General features: G+C 45.6%; 1 protein-coding gene across 2 annotated transcripts in view; it reads left to right on the top strand.

The window, feature by feature from the left end:
• Nucleotides 1-477: 477 nt before the first annotated feature.
• Nucleotides 478-16,664, top strand: part of VPS53 (VPS53 subunit of GARP complex) — a 136,049-nt gene continuing 119,862 nt past the window's right edge. The window contains exons 1-2 of one of the 2 annotated variants that reach the window (XM_078154771.1): nt 478-605; nt 10,625-10,705. In XM_078154771.1, the coding sequence (XP_078010897.1) occupies nt 519-605; nt 10,625-10,705 (168 nt within the window). In that variant the 5' untranslated portion in view covers nt 478-518. The remainder of the gene's footprint in view (nt 606-10,624; nt 10,706-16,664) is intronic. The other variant, XM_021006922.2, reaches the window with a different exon arrangement.

Raw genomic sequence — 16,664 nt, 5'->3', positions numbered from 1 at the left:
TCACACCACTAAGAAGTAACTGAAGCTGGATTTGAATTCCGGTCTTCCCGACTCCAGGGCCATCTAAGTCTCAATCAGCCCCTTGATTTTACAAAAATAGAAATAAAGACTGGTTTAAGGTCACACAGGAAAAAGTACAGGATCAGGATTCCAACTCATGTTTTCTGGCTCCAAATCCTAGGTCGAGTCGTGGGAGATCTGCCTTTAGAGTAGAAAGCCTTAGAAGCCACAGCCTCAGCGCGACAAACAGCCTTAGGGGAAGGGGGCAGGCAGGGGCGGGGCTTCGAGACCCACGTGACCACAAATCCTCTTCTCTCCTCCCCCCCACCTCTCTGCTTCGGCTCCAGAGAAAGTCCTCCACTATCCCAGAGTTCCGCGGCTCCCGGAAGTGCCGTGGCTTCCGGAAGTATCTGGTTGCTTGACCGAGCCGGTGCTATCGGGGGCATCGGGGGGCGGAGGGGGGGGCGGGGATCACGGCCGCCGCCGCGGGCCCGGGGCTAAGGCCAGGTCGGGGCGGGATGATGGAGGAGGAGGAGCTCGAGTTTGTGGAGGAGCTGGAAGCCGTGCTGCAGCTCACCCCGGAGGTGCAGCTCGCCATCGAGCAGGTGAGGGCGGAGGGCGGAGAGGCCACGCCCCCGGGGTGGGGGAGGGGAGGGAGGCCACGCCCCGGGTAGGGAGGAGGAGGGGCCTGCCCGTGGGGTTGGGGGAAGGAGAGAAGGCCCCGCCTCGGGGGGGGGATGAGGGGGAGTCCCACTCTTGGGGTGGATGGGGGGGGAGAGGACGAGAGACCACACCCCCTGGAAGGGAGGGAGGGGCCCTACCCAGTGGGGTGGGGGAGGAAGGGAGGAAGGGAGGAAGGGAGGAAGGGAGGAAGGGAGGTCCCACCCTTGGGGTGGGGAAGAGGAAGAGCGACCTCGGCATTGGGGGAAGGGAAGGAGGAGGGGCCCTGCCCCTGGGGTGAGGGGGAAGGGGCTAGAGGAGCCGCCCCTTGGGGTGGGAGAGGGTGGGGGCTCAGGGTTGTAGGAGACAAAAGGAGAGGGGCAGGAGAAGGGAAGAGGCCCAAGGCTGGATGGTGTAGTGGACAGAGCGCTGGGTCTGGAGTCAGAAAGACACTTTTAGATGTGTGACCCTGGGCGAGTCACTTAATCTCAGTTTCCTTATCTATAGAATGGGGACAGTAATAGCCTCTACCTTCAGGGTCGTTTCAGAGATCAAACTTCTCTCCTTCCCCCAAGGGAAGGCTCCTCTTTGGGGGGTGGGGGAGCTGTCAGAGCATTGTTGGGGAGAGGGGTCCCTCTGGGTCTCCAGGTTGTGTCCTCTGAGCTGTCTGCAAAATGAGTGTTGTGGGGGGGGCTTTGAGGCAGGGCCAGCAGACAATGGCCTAGGGATTGTTGGGGTCCTAAAAGAGTCCCCCCTCTTCACCTTCCCCTGAGGGGGAACTCAGGGCCTCCAGGTTGGGCCGGCTGCCATCCTGGCTCAGGTGCCCAGGGGTCCCAGGCTTCCAGATTGGGTGGTATGAGGGTGTGATGAGGAGGAGGCCAGGTTGGCTTGTCAGAAAGCTGCTTGGAGTGGGGGGCTCAGGAGTTCCAGGGGGGCTGGGGCAGGGTCAAGGCCTCTGCCTTGGGTTGGCGGTTCAGGACTTCTAAAAGTCAGGCTGCCCTAGATTTGTCAGGGGACTGGAACTCAGGGCCTTGTCCTTGGAATCTTCTACCCTAGGACTGCAAAGAGGCTCAGGGCTAAGAGTTTGGGCGCAGGTGGTTTGTCAGCTTTGGAGGAGGTCTAGGTAGAGCATTTGAGTGAAGGGGCTTTTCTGGGGGCGGGGCATCCCTGGGGAGGGCTGCTGCCCTGAGGGCTTGGTCCTTAGCTGAGAGAAGGGGGTCTCTCTGTACCTGTGCTTGTACTAACTAGGCTGCTCCTTTGGGCTGCCTCAGGCCCTCCTCCCTGCATCTCCACCCCCTTTCACCATTGGAGAGTGAAGAGAACCTTGGGCATCTATCCTGGACTGTGTTGGTTTTTAGTTCAGATTAAGTTGGGAAGGAAGAAATAGTTAAGAGATTTTTTTATAGTTATAAGATTGGGAATTCTTGTGTCAACCCAGGCTTGAGTGAGTTAATAGGAAGACTTTCTTTTCAAAAAAAACTTTGCACCTCCTCTAATATCTCCTTTGTTGGCTGAGATTGTTGTCTTTGTGAGGAAAGTCAAAGGTTTTGGTGTTTTATAGACTAGTGATTTCTGTCTCTGCCTCCTGGCTGCTGATTTAGCCTGACCCCTGACCCACCAACTGAAGAAAAATTGTCTGGGAAGGAAGAATGTTGGGGAGGGATTTGGAGAAGGCAGAATATCTGCCCATGATGCCCCATGTCTAGATTACCTAAAGAATGGATGGGTCAGTTCATGAGATACCAGGGAGCTGAGCAGTTTTTAGCATCCTGTGCTGAAAGGGCACAGTAGCAGGTCCCTTTGGTGGCCTGCTGTACTGAAATCCAAAAGGATCCCCCTAGAAGATGCGTGACACGCGGCCATCCAGCATTTGCTCAAAGACTTCCTCTGAAGGACAGTTACCTCCTCCCTTGCTTGGGCTACATTCCAGTTCTGAGTACCTCTAGTTTTTAAGTTTTTCCTTAGATCAAGCTTCAGTTCAATTCTGTAAGTGCTTATTAATGAATCAGTAAACATTTATTAAGCCAGGCTTAATATATCCCAGGCACTGTACTAAACATACATAGAGGCAAAAGATAGCCCCTGCCTTCAAGGAGCTTAAAGTCTAATGGGGGAAACAGTATGCAAACAAATATATACCAAGTGAACCCTATATAGCATAAATAGGAAATAATTTAACAGAGTAGAGGCATTCCCTACCAGATGTAAAGCCCTGGGCTTGGTTCTTGGGTCACAAAGACCAGTATTCTTAGGGAGTTTACAGTTCTGGGGGCCTTCTACAGCAACCCAGTATGAAGGTTAGACACAGTAATTTCGAAGGCACTAGTAAACGGGGGGATCAGGAAAGGCTGCTTCTAAGAGGTGGTTGAGGACTGACTGTATTCAATTGCTGCTGGTTTCTATGGATTTATTTTATATCCTGCAGCTTTTCACCCAGTTTTCTAGTTGATTCCCTGAGCTGTTTTTTGAAGGAGTCTGAGGATCCCAAGAAGTGGAGGTGTAAAGGGGTTGGGAAGGCAGACCCGGAGGACCATGGATTGAAGTTGCCGAAAGTGGAGTGGGAGTTGTGTTCAGGGAATATGGGTGCTGTTTGGTCCCAGTGGAGGGTGCAGAGAGGAGAGTCATGAAAGAAGACTGGAAAGGGAAGGCCTTGTGAAGGACTTTAAACACAGGCAGTGGATCTCGTACTGCATCCTAGAGGCTACAGGGAACCATGAGATATTTTTTGAGAAAGAATTTTTTTTTAACAGGATCAGATGGAATATGAATTTGGTAGCAGTGTGGAAAATAGATTAGGAAGGAAACACCAGGATGTGGGTGACCAGTGAGGAGGTTGTTGTGGTAGTCCAGGCAAGAGCAATGGGGGCCTGAGTTAGAGTTGAGGTGGCTAGAAGTAGCTGGTGTCAGACACACGTGTAGAGGAGGTCTATGTAAGCTTTTCAGTCTTGAGTTGGAAGGCACCTCAGAGACCGCTTGTTTTACAGATAAGGAAACTGAGGCCTGGGGAGGTGAATTGATTTGTCCAAGGCTGTACGGGTGGGATTTGAAGCCAGGTCCTTTGATTCCAGAATGAGTTCTTTTTCTATTGCTATGTTGTGTTGGCAACTGAGCAAATATTGAGTGTGGAGGAGAGGGCCAAGGATGACTGCAGGGTTGTAGAAGGATGGTGGCATCCTCAGTAGAAACTGGGAAGTTTGGAGAAGGGATGGGTTTTGGGGGAAATTAATTCTGTTTGGGCATGTTAAGTTTGACATGCCTTTGGGATATCCAAGTGGGAGATGTTTGAGGGAGATGAGGGATGGATTTAATGAATGTCAATTAAAAATTTTTAAATAAAACACTGGCAAAAATACTAAAGCAGTTTATTCAAAAAATTGTTTATAATGATCAAGTTGGATTTATACCAGGGATGCAAGGATGGTTCAGGTTTAGGAGACCAATTAACAGAGATAATTTAATTAGAAACAATATCCAAAACTTATGATTCTTTTACAACGTTAATTTTTGCTAGAGAACCTACAAACCATAGGGCCATTTTGTAATATGATTAAAAAAAAGTATGTATTTAAAACTAAAGACTAGTATTATATGCAGTGGAGAAACCCTAGAAACTCCCGTAAATACAGGATTAAAATAAGGCCAGTTCCTTTCCCTGATGTTATTTGATTTAATTCTAGAAATGCTAGGGATAGCATTAAGATTGAGAGGTGGAGAGATGTCGGGCAGGGGTGTCAAACTCCCTCTAACCAGATTAAAATGTCATTGGGAGAAATTTAACAAAATAAATAAAAATCCAATAACATAGATAACATAACATTTTAAAACTGAGTCACTATGCCACCTGCATAGATCCTTATGTAGCAGTTAGTAGCCCCATTTCCATTTGAGTTTGACTCCACTGGTGTAGTCGATAGGACACTATTTGGAGTCAGAAAGTGCTGGGTTCACATTCTGCCTTAACTGTGTGACCCTGAGCAAATCACTTCACCTGTCGATGTTTCAGTTTTCTCATCTGTAAAAGGAGAGGGGCAGACTCTGGCCTCTAGGACCCCTTTCACGAAGCTCTAAATTTATGTTCCTGTGGTGGTTTTTCTAGAGAAAAATATGACAGGCATGAAAAAGGCAAAAGAGGAGCCAAAATTATCAGTGTTTGCTGATGATGATGATATTAGGGAATTGTAAAGAAAGTAGGGGAAACAGTCGCTTCAGTAGAGTTGGAGGATTGAAACATATCCACAGAGACCAGTAGCATTTCTACAAGGCAATAACAGAATCCAGGAGGAAGTAATTACAAAGGAAGTTCCATTCAAAATAACTCCAGAATGCATACCTGCACATTAACCTGCCAATGCACACCTACGACCTGTATAGAGACAATTATTAAATGAAGTAAACTGATTTATGGAACTTTTGTTAATGTAACATAACTGAGGGCTGGCTGGCTGGTGCTCGTGGCTGGGCCATGCTGGCATAATAAAAATTGGAATGCTCAGTCAGTAAACATTTATTGAGCACCTACTGTGTGCCAGAGATACCAAAAGAGGCAAAAGACAGTGACTGCCCTCAAGGAGCTCACAGTTTAATTGGAGAGACAGTAAACAAATAACTCTGTACGGTGTAACATTTATGCTACCTAAATTAATTTACTGATGCAGTGTTATATCACTGTACTCATGGGATACTTTATTGTGCTAGAGAAACTAATCACAGTTCATTTGTTGGCAGAAAAAGATCTAGGATCTCAAGGGAAATTTTTTTAAAAAGTAGGAATGAAGGGGAATCATCCCTTTAGACCTCAGATTACACTATCAAGCCCAAATCATCAAAACTGTTTGGTATTGGATAAAAAAAGGAGCAAAGCAAGGGAACAGGGTAGATAAGAAAAAATCAGAAGCAACTGATTCAATAAGCCAGTGTTCAGTGTAGTAGAGACCATAAATGGCTTGGAGAAGAACTCCCTATTTGACAGCAACTGCTGGGAAAACCGGAAAGCACCTTGGTAAGAATTAGCTTTAGATTGGTGCCTTATACCATATGCCACAATGAGCTCTGAATGGTTATACAAACTGAATGTTAAAGGTCACACCTTAAAAAAATTAAGAAGGCTGTATTTCCCTCTTTTCAGCTTCTACCCATTTTTCTTAATTCTATTCTCTGGGGCCAAGCGATTCTAATTTTTTAAATGATTAAATTGTATTTTTTCAATTAACACAATTTTCTTTCCCTTTCCTCCCACTATTAAAAAGAAAAATGAAAAACAATGTCTTTGTAACAGATATGTATAATCAAGCACAACAAATTTCTTCATTGACCAAGTCCAAGAACTATGTTTCATTCTACACTTTGAGTCAGTGAGCAACATGTTTCATCAGAAATCCTCTGGACTTGTACTTGGTCATTGCAGGGACCAGAGTTTCTAAGGCTTTCACAGTTATTTTGTTTTTTCAGTATTGTTCTTAATGTGTAAACTGTTCTCTTGGTTCTGCTCATTTCATTCTGCATCAGTTCATGCAAGTCTTCTTTGGCTTCTCTGAAAGCATCCCCTTCATTGTTTCTTGTAGTAAAATAGTGTTACATTATACTTGTATGCAATAATTTGTTCAGCCATTCCCCACTACATGGCCATCCCCTCAATTTCCACTTCTTTGCTGCTACAGAGAGAGCCCCCGTAACTATTTTTGTGCACATGGGTCCTTTACCTCTTTCTTTGTTTTTTTTGGGGGATAGAGCCACTGGTGGTGTCACTGGGCCAGAGTGTGCAGTTTAGTAACTTTGGGGGCGTAATTCCAGATTGCTTTCCAGAATGGTTAAGACGAGTCCAGAGCTCCATCAGCAGTGCATTAATGTGCCTGTTTTCCTGCAGCCCCTCTAGCGTTTGTTATTTTCCCTTTTTGTCGACTTTGCCAATCTGATGGGTATGAGATAGAACCTTAGAGTTATCTTAATTTGCATTTCTCTAATTATTAGTGAGTGGAGCATTTTTTTAATATGACTGTTGATAGCTTGGATTTCTTCCTTAGCAAACTGCTCACATCCTTTGGCTATTTACCAGTTGTGAATGGCTCTTAGTCGTATGCATTTGAATCAGTTCCTTATGTCCTAGAAACAAGCAATTCTAACAGTAATTCTAGTTGCTCTTCCACTTGACAGTCTTTCCTTAAAGATGCTGTCGTGTCTCTCCTGTGTCTTTTGGTTCCTCTCACTGACCCTGTTTTGGTATAAGTTGGCGGCTCTTCATCTCCCACATTTCGTTGACCCTTCTAAAATGTGAGTTCCCCATTTGGTGCCCCTGGCCAAGGCAGAGGCCAGTGGGACTATCCGTTTCGTGTTCCCAGATGCTTTGCCTTTAGCGATGTAGTCTGAGATGGCATTTGTCTTCTGGGCTTTTCTGTCATACTATATCCCAGCCAGTTTTTGGCCCTCTGAAACCCCTAGCTCTTTGTGATATATGGAATCGTAGATCTGGAGCTGGAATGCCATCTGGTCTAACCCCTGTATTTTACTGATGGGGGAAACTGAGTCTCAGAGAAGTTAAAAGGCTTGCTCAGAACTACCTAGTAAGTATCAAATGTAGGATTTGAACCCAAGTCCTCAGACTCCAGAGCTAGTGCTTTCCCTCTGGATCACACTGCCTCTCAGATACATGCTGCTCTCTAGCCATTGCCTCATCCGTCTTGTACTTTTGAGGTGAATTTTGGAACCCGAGTTAGCACGTTACATATCTCTGTTAAAATTCACCTTCCTGAGTTTGGCTCACTTCTGAATCCTGACTCTCATTCATTTCATTAGCTATTCCTCTCAGTTCTGTGTTAGCTGGAAATTTGTTCAGTATGCCATCTCTGCCTTTCTGAAAGGGCTGGACCTCCCAGGCAGGGTCCCATAGGCTAGAAAGGAAGAAATAAAGCTGTTGCCTTAGTAGTTGTTTGATAGATGGTCTTGTAAATTAGAGAGTTTTCAGCAAAGGACATTTGACTCTTTCTTGGGAACAAATCAGAACTCCAGACGTAAGTTCATTGTGTGTTTAAATAAGCAAGCATCCTGAAATCAAGATGACCTGTGGCATGTTCTTGCCCCATGTGGCAAGGATGGCATTTCTCAGGTCGTGACTGCAGTGATATATTTGAAAGATGCATGGTGGTTTGTGTTGTCTTAGGGAAGAGACATATGTGAGAAGGAATGGGGAATTAATAGCTTGTAATTATAGGTCGGGATGCTATACATTTAACAAAAAAAAATAAAATTGGTGCCAGTCTTACTTTAAAAACAAAACAAAGTTTGATCCCTAAGAGCTTTCAAGTGCTTTTAGATGGTTTCATCTCTCAGAAGACAGATTGGATTTTTTGGCACCAGAAATGCTAAAGGGGGTGACTGTGTACTCCCCTATGCTTAAGTCTCTGGATTTCAAGTCAAAATGATAAAATGTAACACCTGACTGTTTTCTTAATCCATCATTTGGCATGTTCTACAGTCACATAAGGCAGTGGTGTTTTTCACCAGGCGCCTTGCTATTTTTTAACAGGACACTGTCTGAATGCCATCTCTTGATTTCTAGACAAGTTCAGAAGAACAGAAATAATTTAAAAACTGTTACCCACAAATCCATGAGATATGGTGAATTATGCTCCTGCTCAGATTATCCGGCTATCCATGTATCTGCCAATCTATTATTTGTCTGCTACACATACACGCACACACACACACACACACACACACACAGAGCTATTAGAAGACTATTTTCTTATTCTGATGATTATCACCAAACTCTGGCTTATTCTGAGACTGACACTAAAATTTGTGGATCTCTCATCACTGAAATTCACTTTCAGTAAACATTTACATCTCCTGGTGCAGAGCACTGTCCTAGGTGCTGGGCAGGCTGTGAGGTTTAGAATGGGGTCTCTGGCATGGGTTGACCCAAACCCTGATAACTGATACCAAATAATACCTGATGAGTATGTAAGAGGAACACAGAATACTGAGTGACATCTTAGGAGGAGGAGAAGCTTGTCATTGACCAGTGGGAGTTAGGAAAGGCTTCGTGGAGATAGTGGGGCTTAGAAGAACAGCAAGGGATTCAGCAGGGGGAGAGAGGAAAACATTCCAGACCAGGGAACAGTGTGAGCAAAGACAGAAAAGTGGGAAAGGGCAGGGCATGCACTGGGACCAGTTGGGCCTGAGCCCGATTTGGTGGGGATTTAGCATGAGAGAACATGAGACAGGTCAGATTGTGGAGGACCTTGACTGCCAAGCCAAAAAAATGAGACTTTTGCCCAGAAGACCTCAAAGAATAGCTGGAGGGTATTAAGCAGAAGGATGATGTGATCAGATCCATGGACTAGGAAGATTAGCCTGACAGACGTGAGAAGGATGGATGGAGAGAGGAGGGGAAGAGCAGAGGTCAGAAAGCTGCCATTGCAGTAGTTGAGACAGACAGTAAGGAAGATTTGTACTCGGGTGACGCAGTGGAACAGAGAGGATGGTAAGGAATGCAAGAGGAGATTGACTTTTTCAAATACGATTTTATTGCTCTCTTTTTATTGTAACATCACCTGCATTTCCCAATTTATTCTCCATTCCCTCTTCCCCGGAGAGCCATCCTTTATAACAAAGAATAGGAAAGGAAAAGAAAAATTTGACCCAACTAACCAATGCATCTCCCACTCAGGCGCCCCCACCTTTGCAAAGGGAGGCCTGCTGCCTTCTTGGACTGTGGAGGTAGACTTGATAATACTTGGTAACTGATTGAATGTGAAGACAGAGAAGGGAAGTCAGTTTTCCACCTTGGAAGATGGGATGAATAGTGGTGCCACTGGCAGATGTAATGGCAGAAGGAAGAAATTTGGGGCCGAAGAGGATAAGCTCAGTTGAAGATGATGAGTTGGAGGTTCTGCGGGGACATGAAGGTGCAGATAAATGTCTTGAATGTCATTGGAGATGTGGGTCTAGACCTGGGAACACAAGTGGGGGAAATAGGTTTGGGAGCCATTTGAATGGTGCTCTTTGTCCAAGGTCAGAACTGAATGAAATGGCGAAGGGAGAGTTGTGGAGAGAAGCGAAGAGAGGTGAGGTGAAGATGACACGTTGGGGCACACCCATTGGAGGGGTCTGGAAGAGAGTGACAAGCCAGTCAAACAAGAAATATTTCTGAAGTGTGCACTGTGCTAAGTGCTAGGGATGTGAAAAGAAACAAAAGAGCCCACTGAAGGGGCAGAGAACTGACAGGGCTGCAGGAAAAGAAGTAGGAGAATGGGTTTTCCAACCAAGAGAGGACATGGTGTTAGTGAGGAGGCCTAGTCAACAAGGTCAAATGCCATCATGTGTTTTAGGGAGTATTGGGATAAAAGGGCCATTGGATCTGGGACCTCCCATCCATTGTGTGCTCTCATTTTTTTTTATGCTGTATATTTTTGATGCATTTAAAAACATTAAACTGGGAAAGGGTCCAGAGGCTTCATGAGACTGCCAGAGACATCCATGACACAAAAATGGCTGAGATTGTCTGCATTAGAGGAAAGCCACGAGACTTACCTAGGGACAACCAAGAGAGCACTGTGGGGAAAGCAGGACCGGGAGGGCAAAGGTGCTAAGGCAGCGGGATTCATCACCTGGGGCTGGGGCAGGGCTGGAGCTGCCATCTCCAAACTGGACTCACCCACTGGCTCCTCGTGCTGCAGCTGGGGCTGGCACCTCTGAGGCAGAATGTGGAAAGGAGAGAATCAGTAATGACACCAGGGAACCTTGGGCATTATGGTCCTGACATCACGGCAGGATGTCATAGTTTATTATGGTATTGCCGGAACATGCTCCCAAGACTCTTTGCATATTTACACCAAACTCTTAACAGGCAATATTCCTCGTTCCATCTAGCAGCTCCTGTATGCTCTGATGTTTGACACCACGAATGGTGATTAAAGATAACCTCTCTCTCTTTCCCCCTCCCTCCTCTACCCCACTTTTTACTTAGGTGTTTCCAAGCCAGGATCCTCTGGACCGAGCAGATTTCAATGCTGTGGAATACATCAATACCCTTTTTCCGACAGAACAAGTAAGTTTAGTTCTTTAAATTTTATTCATGGCAGTAGATTGGTTTCCCATACTAAGGTTTGTGATCTGCTTTCTCCTTAGCTACTATGGTGACCCCTTGGCCTAGGGAAGGGTGATTCACAATTCAGAATTAAATATGGGTCAAACCCATTTTTATCAGCTTTGTAGAACAGCCATAGATTTGCTGTGTTGTTGTAGAATTTTGTTCTAATGAGCAAATTGCTAGAAATCATAGTGACTGGGCTTTAAGAATCAACCAGACTCAGCAGTAAATTTGTTAAGTGAAAAGGTATATTTGAGTGAAAGTGAGGAAAGAGGAGCGATACACCAGTGACCCTCCCCATTTTCCTCTGAACTTCTGTTCTTCCTTGGTGGTGTGTTTTATTTTCTAGGCTGCTTTGGTAGTCAGGTGGGCTTTCTTGCAGATGGGATGGGATGGAGTGGGGAGCAGAATCAAAAATGACCTGCTGTCTTTCCTGGTCCTCGTTGCTGCCTTCTCTCTGTGATTGTGGATTGCAAAATCCAGTTTATCTGCCATACATCTTGTTGTTTGCATGTTCTCTCTCCCGGCAGATTGTGAGCTCTTGAGGGTCAGGCCTACCTTTAGCCTTTCTTTATATTCCCAGGCCTTGGCACTGAGCCCTTAAATCTAACTTGCTGACTTGACTCGATGGCAGGTGAATGGGGCTGCCGTGGAAAGCCCGGCCACAGTCTTGCTCTGCTTCCCCTTCCCATCTGCAGAGCAAATGCCACATTTCCATCCTGGAGAGTTACAGGACCACGGACAGGAACCAGGGAAGATGTTTGCAGTGTGACACTATTCGCTGTAGAGAATTTGCAGTTGGGTCCACATGGTAACCTTCTTCTGGAAGATGGGAATATTTTTATCATACAGACGTCTTCTCTGAAATCATATCTCCTGTACTGTCGTTTAATGAGGTGCTGGATCATTCACGCTGAGTTGGGGGCGGGGAGTTCAGCTAATTGTTGCTCAAGGGAGATGAGGATTGGGGTCAGGGGACAAGAGCAGGAGCATTGAGCATTTAGGTGAGACACAAAGCAGAATTTCCTAGGTCAAGGGACTATTTATTTTATTTGGAAGTTGGGATGTAGCTCCTTTCCTAGAGGTATTTAAACAAAAGAATCCATCGTTAGTTGTCTGGGATGAGAACCTTCTAGTTTTCTGATTTCGCCAGATTCTTACTTCAGCCGGTCCCTGCTCCCTTGCTGACGAGCAGAAGATCTCTTCCCTCTGCCTGTTTGTGCTGGCTGCTGCCCTGGCTTTGGTGCCCGTGGGGAGGGTGGGGGGTGGGGTCATGGTTTTTAACCATACCCAGCACTTCATCGGGGCAAGGAACTGCTGAAGAGGGAACTCCTTCCACCGAAAAATAGCAGTAGCTCTTGTGCACCTTTGAGGCTTAGAAAGGGCCATAGGACACTGAGAGATTGAATAATTTGCTGAAGGATCTATCACTCAATAATCAGGATAAAAATAAAAATAATAATAGTTAGCTTTATAGACCTTTAAGGTTTGCAGAGCACTTTACAAATATTGTCTCATTTGGGCCTCACAACTCTGGGAGGCAAGTGCTACTATTATCCCCTTTTTACAGATGAGGAAACTGAGGCAGGCAGCGGTTAAGTGACTTGCCCAGGGTCACGCAGCTAGTAAGTGTTTGAGGCAGGATTTGAATTTGGGTCTTTGGACTCCAGGTGCGGCACTCTAGACAGAACTTAAACCCAGGTCTTCCTAATTTCTAGGCCTGCTCTCTATCCGCCATGCTAGGCTGCCTTTCACACATCTATCTCCTTTAAGAAAGTAGACACTTGACAGGGTCCAGTTGGTTTTCAATTTACTGTCAGTTCCTCTTTTAGCGCTGTGGCCAGAGGTGAACCTGGCTTATTGTTGATGACCTCTTAGGATGGGCTTAGTGGAAGATGAAATGAACTCCATTTTCCTTTAACTTCCTCTTATGGTTTTCTCTGAGTCCTCGGTAGATATACGATATCCTAGAAAAGTAGACCAATTTGGTCATTCCATAAGATTAACAAAAGTAAAAATTTGTGTGTAGTCTTTTATACTCATCTGCTATCCCCTGCTGATTCTCACAACCACCCAACAAAATAGGTAACACAATTATTATTCCCATTTCACTGATGAGGAAACTGAGACTCATAGGAAATGAAATGACTTGTCCAAGGTCACACAGTCAGTCAGGGGCAGAGCTGTGGCTTGGGTCTACCTTCCAAGCCTCCTGTTCTTTTTGCCTTGCCGGTTTGTCTTCCTAGGTTTGTCAAGCAGTTGTGGGGGACCAGTTTAAGAATGCGTTTATGGGGGCAGCCAGGTGGTGCAGCGGATAGAGCACCACCCTGAAGTCGGGAGGACCTGAGTTCAAATGAGGCCTCAGACCAAACACTTGACACATACTAATTGTGTGACCCTGGGCAAGTCTCTTAACCCCAATTGCCGCCCCCTCCCCCCAAAAAAGAATGCGTTTGTAGCAGATTAGAAAGTCACCATAGTTTGACTTTGTACATCTCTCTTGTAGTCTCAGAATGAAGCAGAGGAGTCACATGGAAGTAGTGCCCCAGGGCTGAGAGTTGGCCTAGCAGAAGGTCAGAGGGATCATTGAGGTGTTTGTGCACTGGATTTGGGGTCTCGAATCAGCTCTGCCACTTGGGCGACCTTGGACAAATCACTTCACCTTCCTGGGCCTTGGTTTTCTCTTCTATAAAAGGAGGGGACTGGGCCAGATGTTAACTGAGGTCTCTTTTAGTTCCCAGGGTCGGGGAACCTGCTGCCTCGAGGCCACATGTGGCCCTCTAGGTCCTGGGGTGTGGCCTTTTGACTGAATCCAAACTTCCCAGAACAAATCCCATTAGGAGGAAGGCCGCACCCAGGGACGTAGAAGGCCCTGTGTGGCCTTGAGGCCGCAGGTTCCCCACTCATGCAGTCTAGAACAGTGATCCACTTAATACCTGTGTTGTCTTGACAGGTCCCCTTGCCTATGACTTCAGAGAGTCCTTCCTGCTCTAGATCTGGGAGCCTGGAAGCCTGCAGTGTTTGCCCATTGAAACAGCACATTTCCCAGAATGTCATCTTTGGCGGTGACCTCAGAGGCCACTCAGTCTAAAAAAGAATCGTCCCAAGCAGTCCTCAGTCATCTAGCTTTTGCCGGCAGACCTTCAGTGACAGGGAACTCATCCCCCTTCCTCCCAGAGAGTAATAAGCTCCTAGAGATTGGCAGACACTGCGGCATCTCTCAGCGTGCTCTGCTGAGCAGTAGCGTGAGGAGGGGTAAGGGGTTCAGAGCCTGGCGCTGATGCCTCCTTGCTGAGGCGCCCTTGGGGCTCTGAGTCCCAGTACCTTGTCCATAAAATGAAAGGAATGATAGCCCTTCTGTTCCCTGCCCTCAGGGTTGTTATAGGAAACACCCTGTAACTCTCAGAGCCTTATGTGGGTGGGAGTGTCTATTAAGCCACATCAGAAGGGAGGGACCAGAGAGCACTGGCCTCTGGGTATCTGGTTGGCACATGAATGCTGGAGGCTGGGGCTCAGGCAGGTGGCCCTACCCAGGGAAAGGTGGGGCATTTCCCCTGTGGCCATGCCTGGTGGGGGCAGCCTCCTGCTTGATGCTTTGTCTGGCCTCAGCCTGGATTTGCTTGACACTTATTGCGCAGACATTGAAGAGTCTGTCATGTGTTGGGTGGTACCTGGAGTCAAGGGAGATGCAGAAATGAACAAGGCACCAAGCGTCCTCCCTTTCAGGGCCTGATGGCTCTAGTAGCCTTGACTGGAAACCCACTGCCTTTTGACGTTATGCTAGTCAACGTCATGCGGCAGGCATTTTTTGATTAATTTTTTTTATTTGGTATTTTATTTTTTCCCAATTACATGTAAAAACAATTTTCAACATCTGTTTTAGAAATTGAGTTCCAAAATATCTCCCTCCCGTCCCACTGTCAATTTGGTATAGGTTATACATGTATAGTCATGCAAAAATGTATTTCCATGTTGTCATGTTGTAAAAAGAAAAAGCAAACAGACAAAAAACCCCCCAAGAAAAAGCAGTAAAAAAGTATGATTTGGATCTGTATTTCGACTCCATCAGTTCTTTCTGTGGGGATAGATAACATTTTTTTCATCATAAGTCCTTCAGAGTTGTCTTGGATCATTGTATTGCTGAGAATAGCTAAGTCGTTTACTGTTGATCATCTTACAGTATTGCTGTTACTGTGTACAGTTTTCTCCTGGTTTTACTTACTTCACTTTGCATCAGTTCGTGTAAGTCCAGGTTTTCCTGAGAGCATCTAGCTCATCATTTCTTGTAGCATAATCCCAGTCGTATGCTATAATTTGTTCAGCCATTCCTCAATTGATGGGCCATGCCCTCAATTGCCATTTCTTTGCCACCACAAAAAGAGCTGCTGTAAATATTTCTGTACATATGGGTCCTTTTCCTTTTTTGCTTTTTATCTCTTTTGGAATATAGACCTGGTGGTGGTACTGCTAGGTCAAAGTGGTGTTGCTGCGTGGTTTTATAGCCCTTTGGGCATAGTTCCCAGTTGCTCTACATAATGGTTGAATCACTTCACAGCTTCACCAACAGTACATCCATGCCTCAATTTTCCTATATCCCTTCCAACATTTGTCATTTTCCTTTTCTGTCCTGTTAGCCAATCTGGTAGGTGTGAGGTGGTACCTCAGATCAGCAGGCATTTTTTTAAGTCCTTCTCTAGGCAGTGTGCTGGGCATGAGAGACAAACAGAAGAACTCAAACAACAACAACAACAAAAAAACCTGCGTTCTACAAGTGGATACGAAATGACAATACAGAGAAGTAAATATTCTATAATACGGGGAAGATGGGGAAGAGCAGTGATTAATGAGGGCACTGAAAAAGAGCCTTGGAATGAGATTTGGCCTCTGAGTTGAACCTTAAAGGAAGCGGGGCCAATTTGCCAGTAATGTGGAGCACAGAAGGGGGAATAATGGGAGAGTAATTCGAAGCTGTTCTGGAAAGGTAAGGCTTTAGATGTCAAATAGCATCTTTTGTATTTTATCTTCTAGGCAATAGGGAGCCACTGAGTATTCTTGAGCAGTAGAGTGACAAAAGCAGAACTGTGGAGGATGAATTGGACAGGGAAGAAATTAGAGGCAGGGAGACCAGTTAGGAGGCCATTGCATTAGTGGAAAGAGGTGATGAGGCCCTGAATTGGGTGGTGCAGCCAGAGGTTCCCAAACTTATTTGACCTACTGCCGCTTTAAAAAAAATTATTCAGTGCTCCCCTGAGAATATATAAAATGTTTTGTGTGTGTTTTTTTTTAAAGGATGCATCTTAAATTTAATAATTTATTTTAAATTTGTGGTATTTTTTCCACATTGAAATTTTGATGATGTAATATTGCATCATGTGACTGTATAGTATCATATTGTGCACAAGTCATTACACACATATTCCTGCTAATGTGTACTGGACTTCCTGACAATGCACGACATGCTCACCTGCCAACACCTGCTTGTTAAGACCTGTCGGTGGACTTGACCACTGATTGGTTATAACATGCATTTTGGGTGTTTATTTGGAAAGTAATGTGATCACTACGACTTTAACTCTGTTGTGTTGTGTGGTTTGTCCTTCATTCTCAAAGAGGACCATGACCTCAGTGAGATGATGACATGATTTGCAGTTGACTTTGATTTGAGTGAGGGAGGTCTGTGCAAAGTCACCAGCCTCACTTTCTCCTACAGAACCATCATGGTCCAGTGGCCAGATATCTATCAGGATGACTGGAGATAGCCCAGGATGCAGTGGGTGATCTTGGCCCTTTTAAACTAAGGTGAATAGGTCTCTTTAAGAAGTGAGTCAAGGGATGGCCTCTTTAATAAAAAAAAAAAAATCAAACTGGAAGGGGAAGACCCTCAGGGTTGCTGGCCAAAAGAGAAATAGTTACTATT

This window comes from Phascolarctos cinereus, unplaced genomic scaffold (assembly GCF_003287225.1).
Source record: "Phascolarctos cinereus isolate Bilbo 61053 unplaced genomic scaffold, phaCin_HiC Scaffold_5;HRSCAF=322, whole genome shotgun sequence".
Taxonomy (NCBI): Eukaryota; Metazoa; Chordata; class Mammalia; order Diprotodontia; family Phascolarctidae; genus Phascolarctos; species Phascolarctos cinereus.
This window is presented reverse-complemented; position numbering and strand designations above follow the sequence as displayed.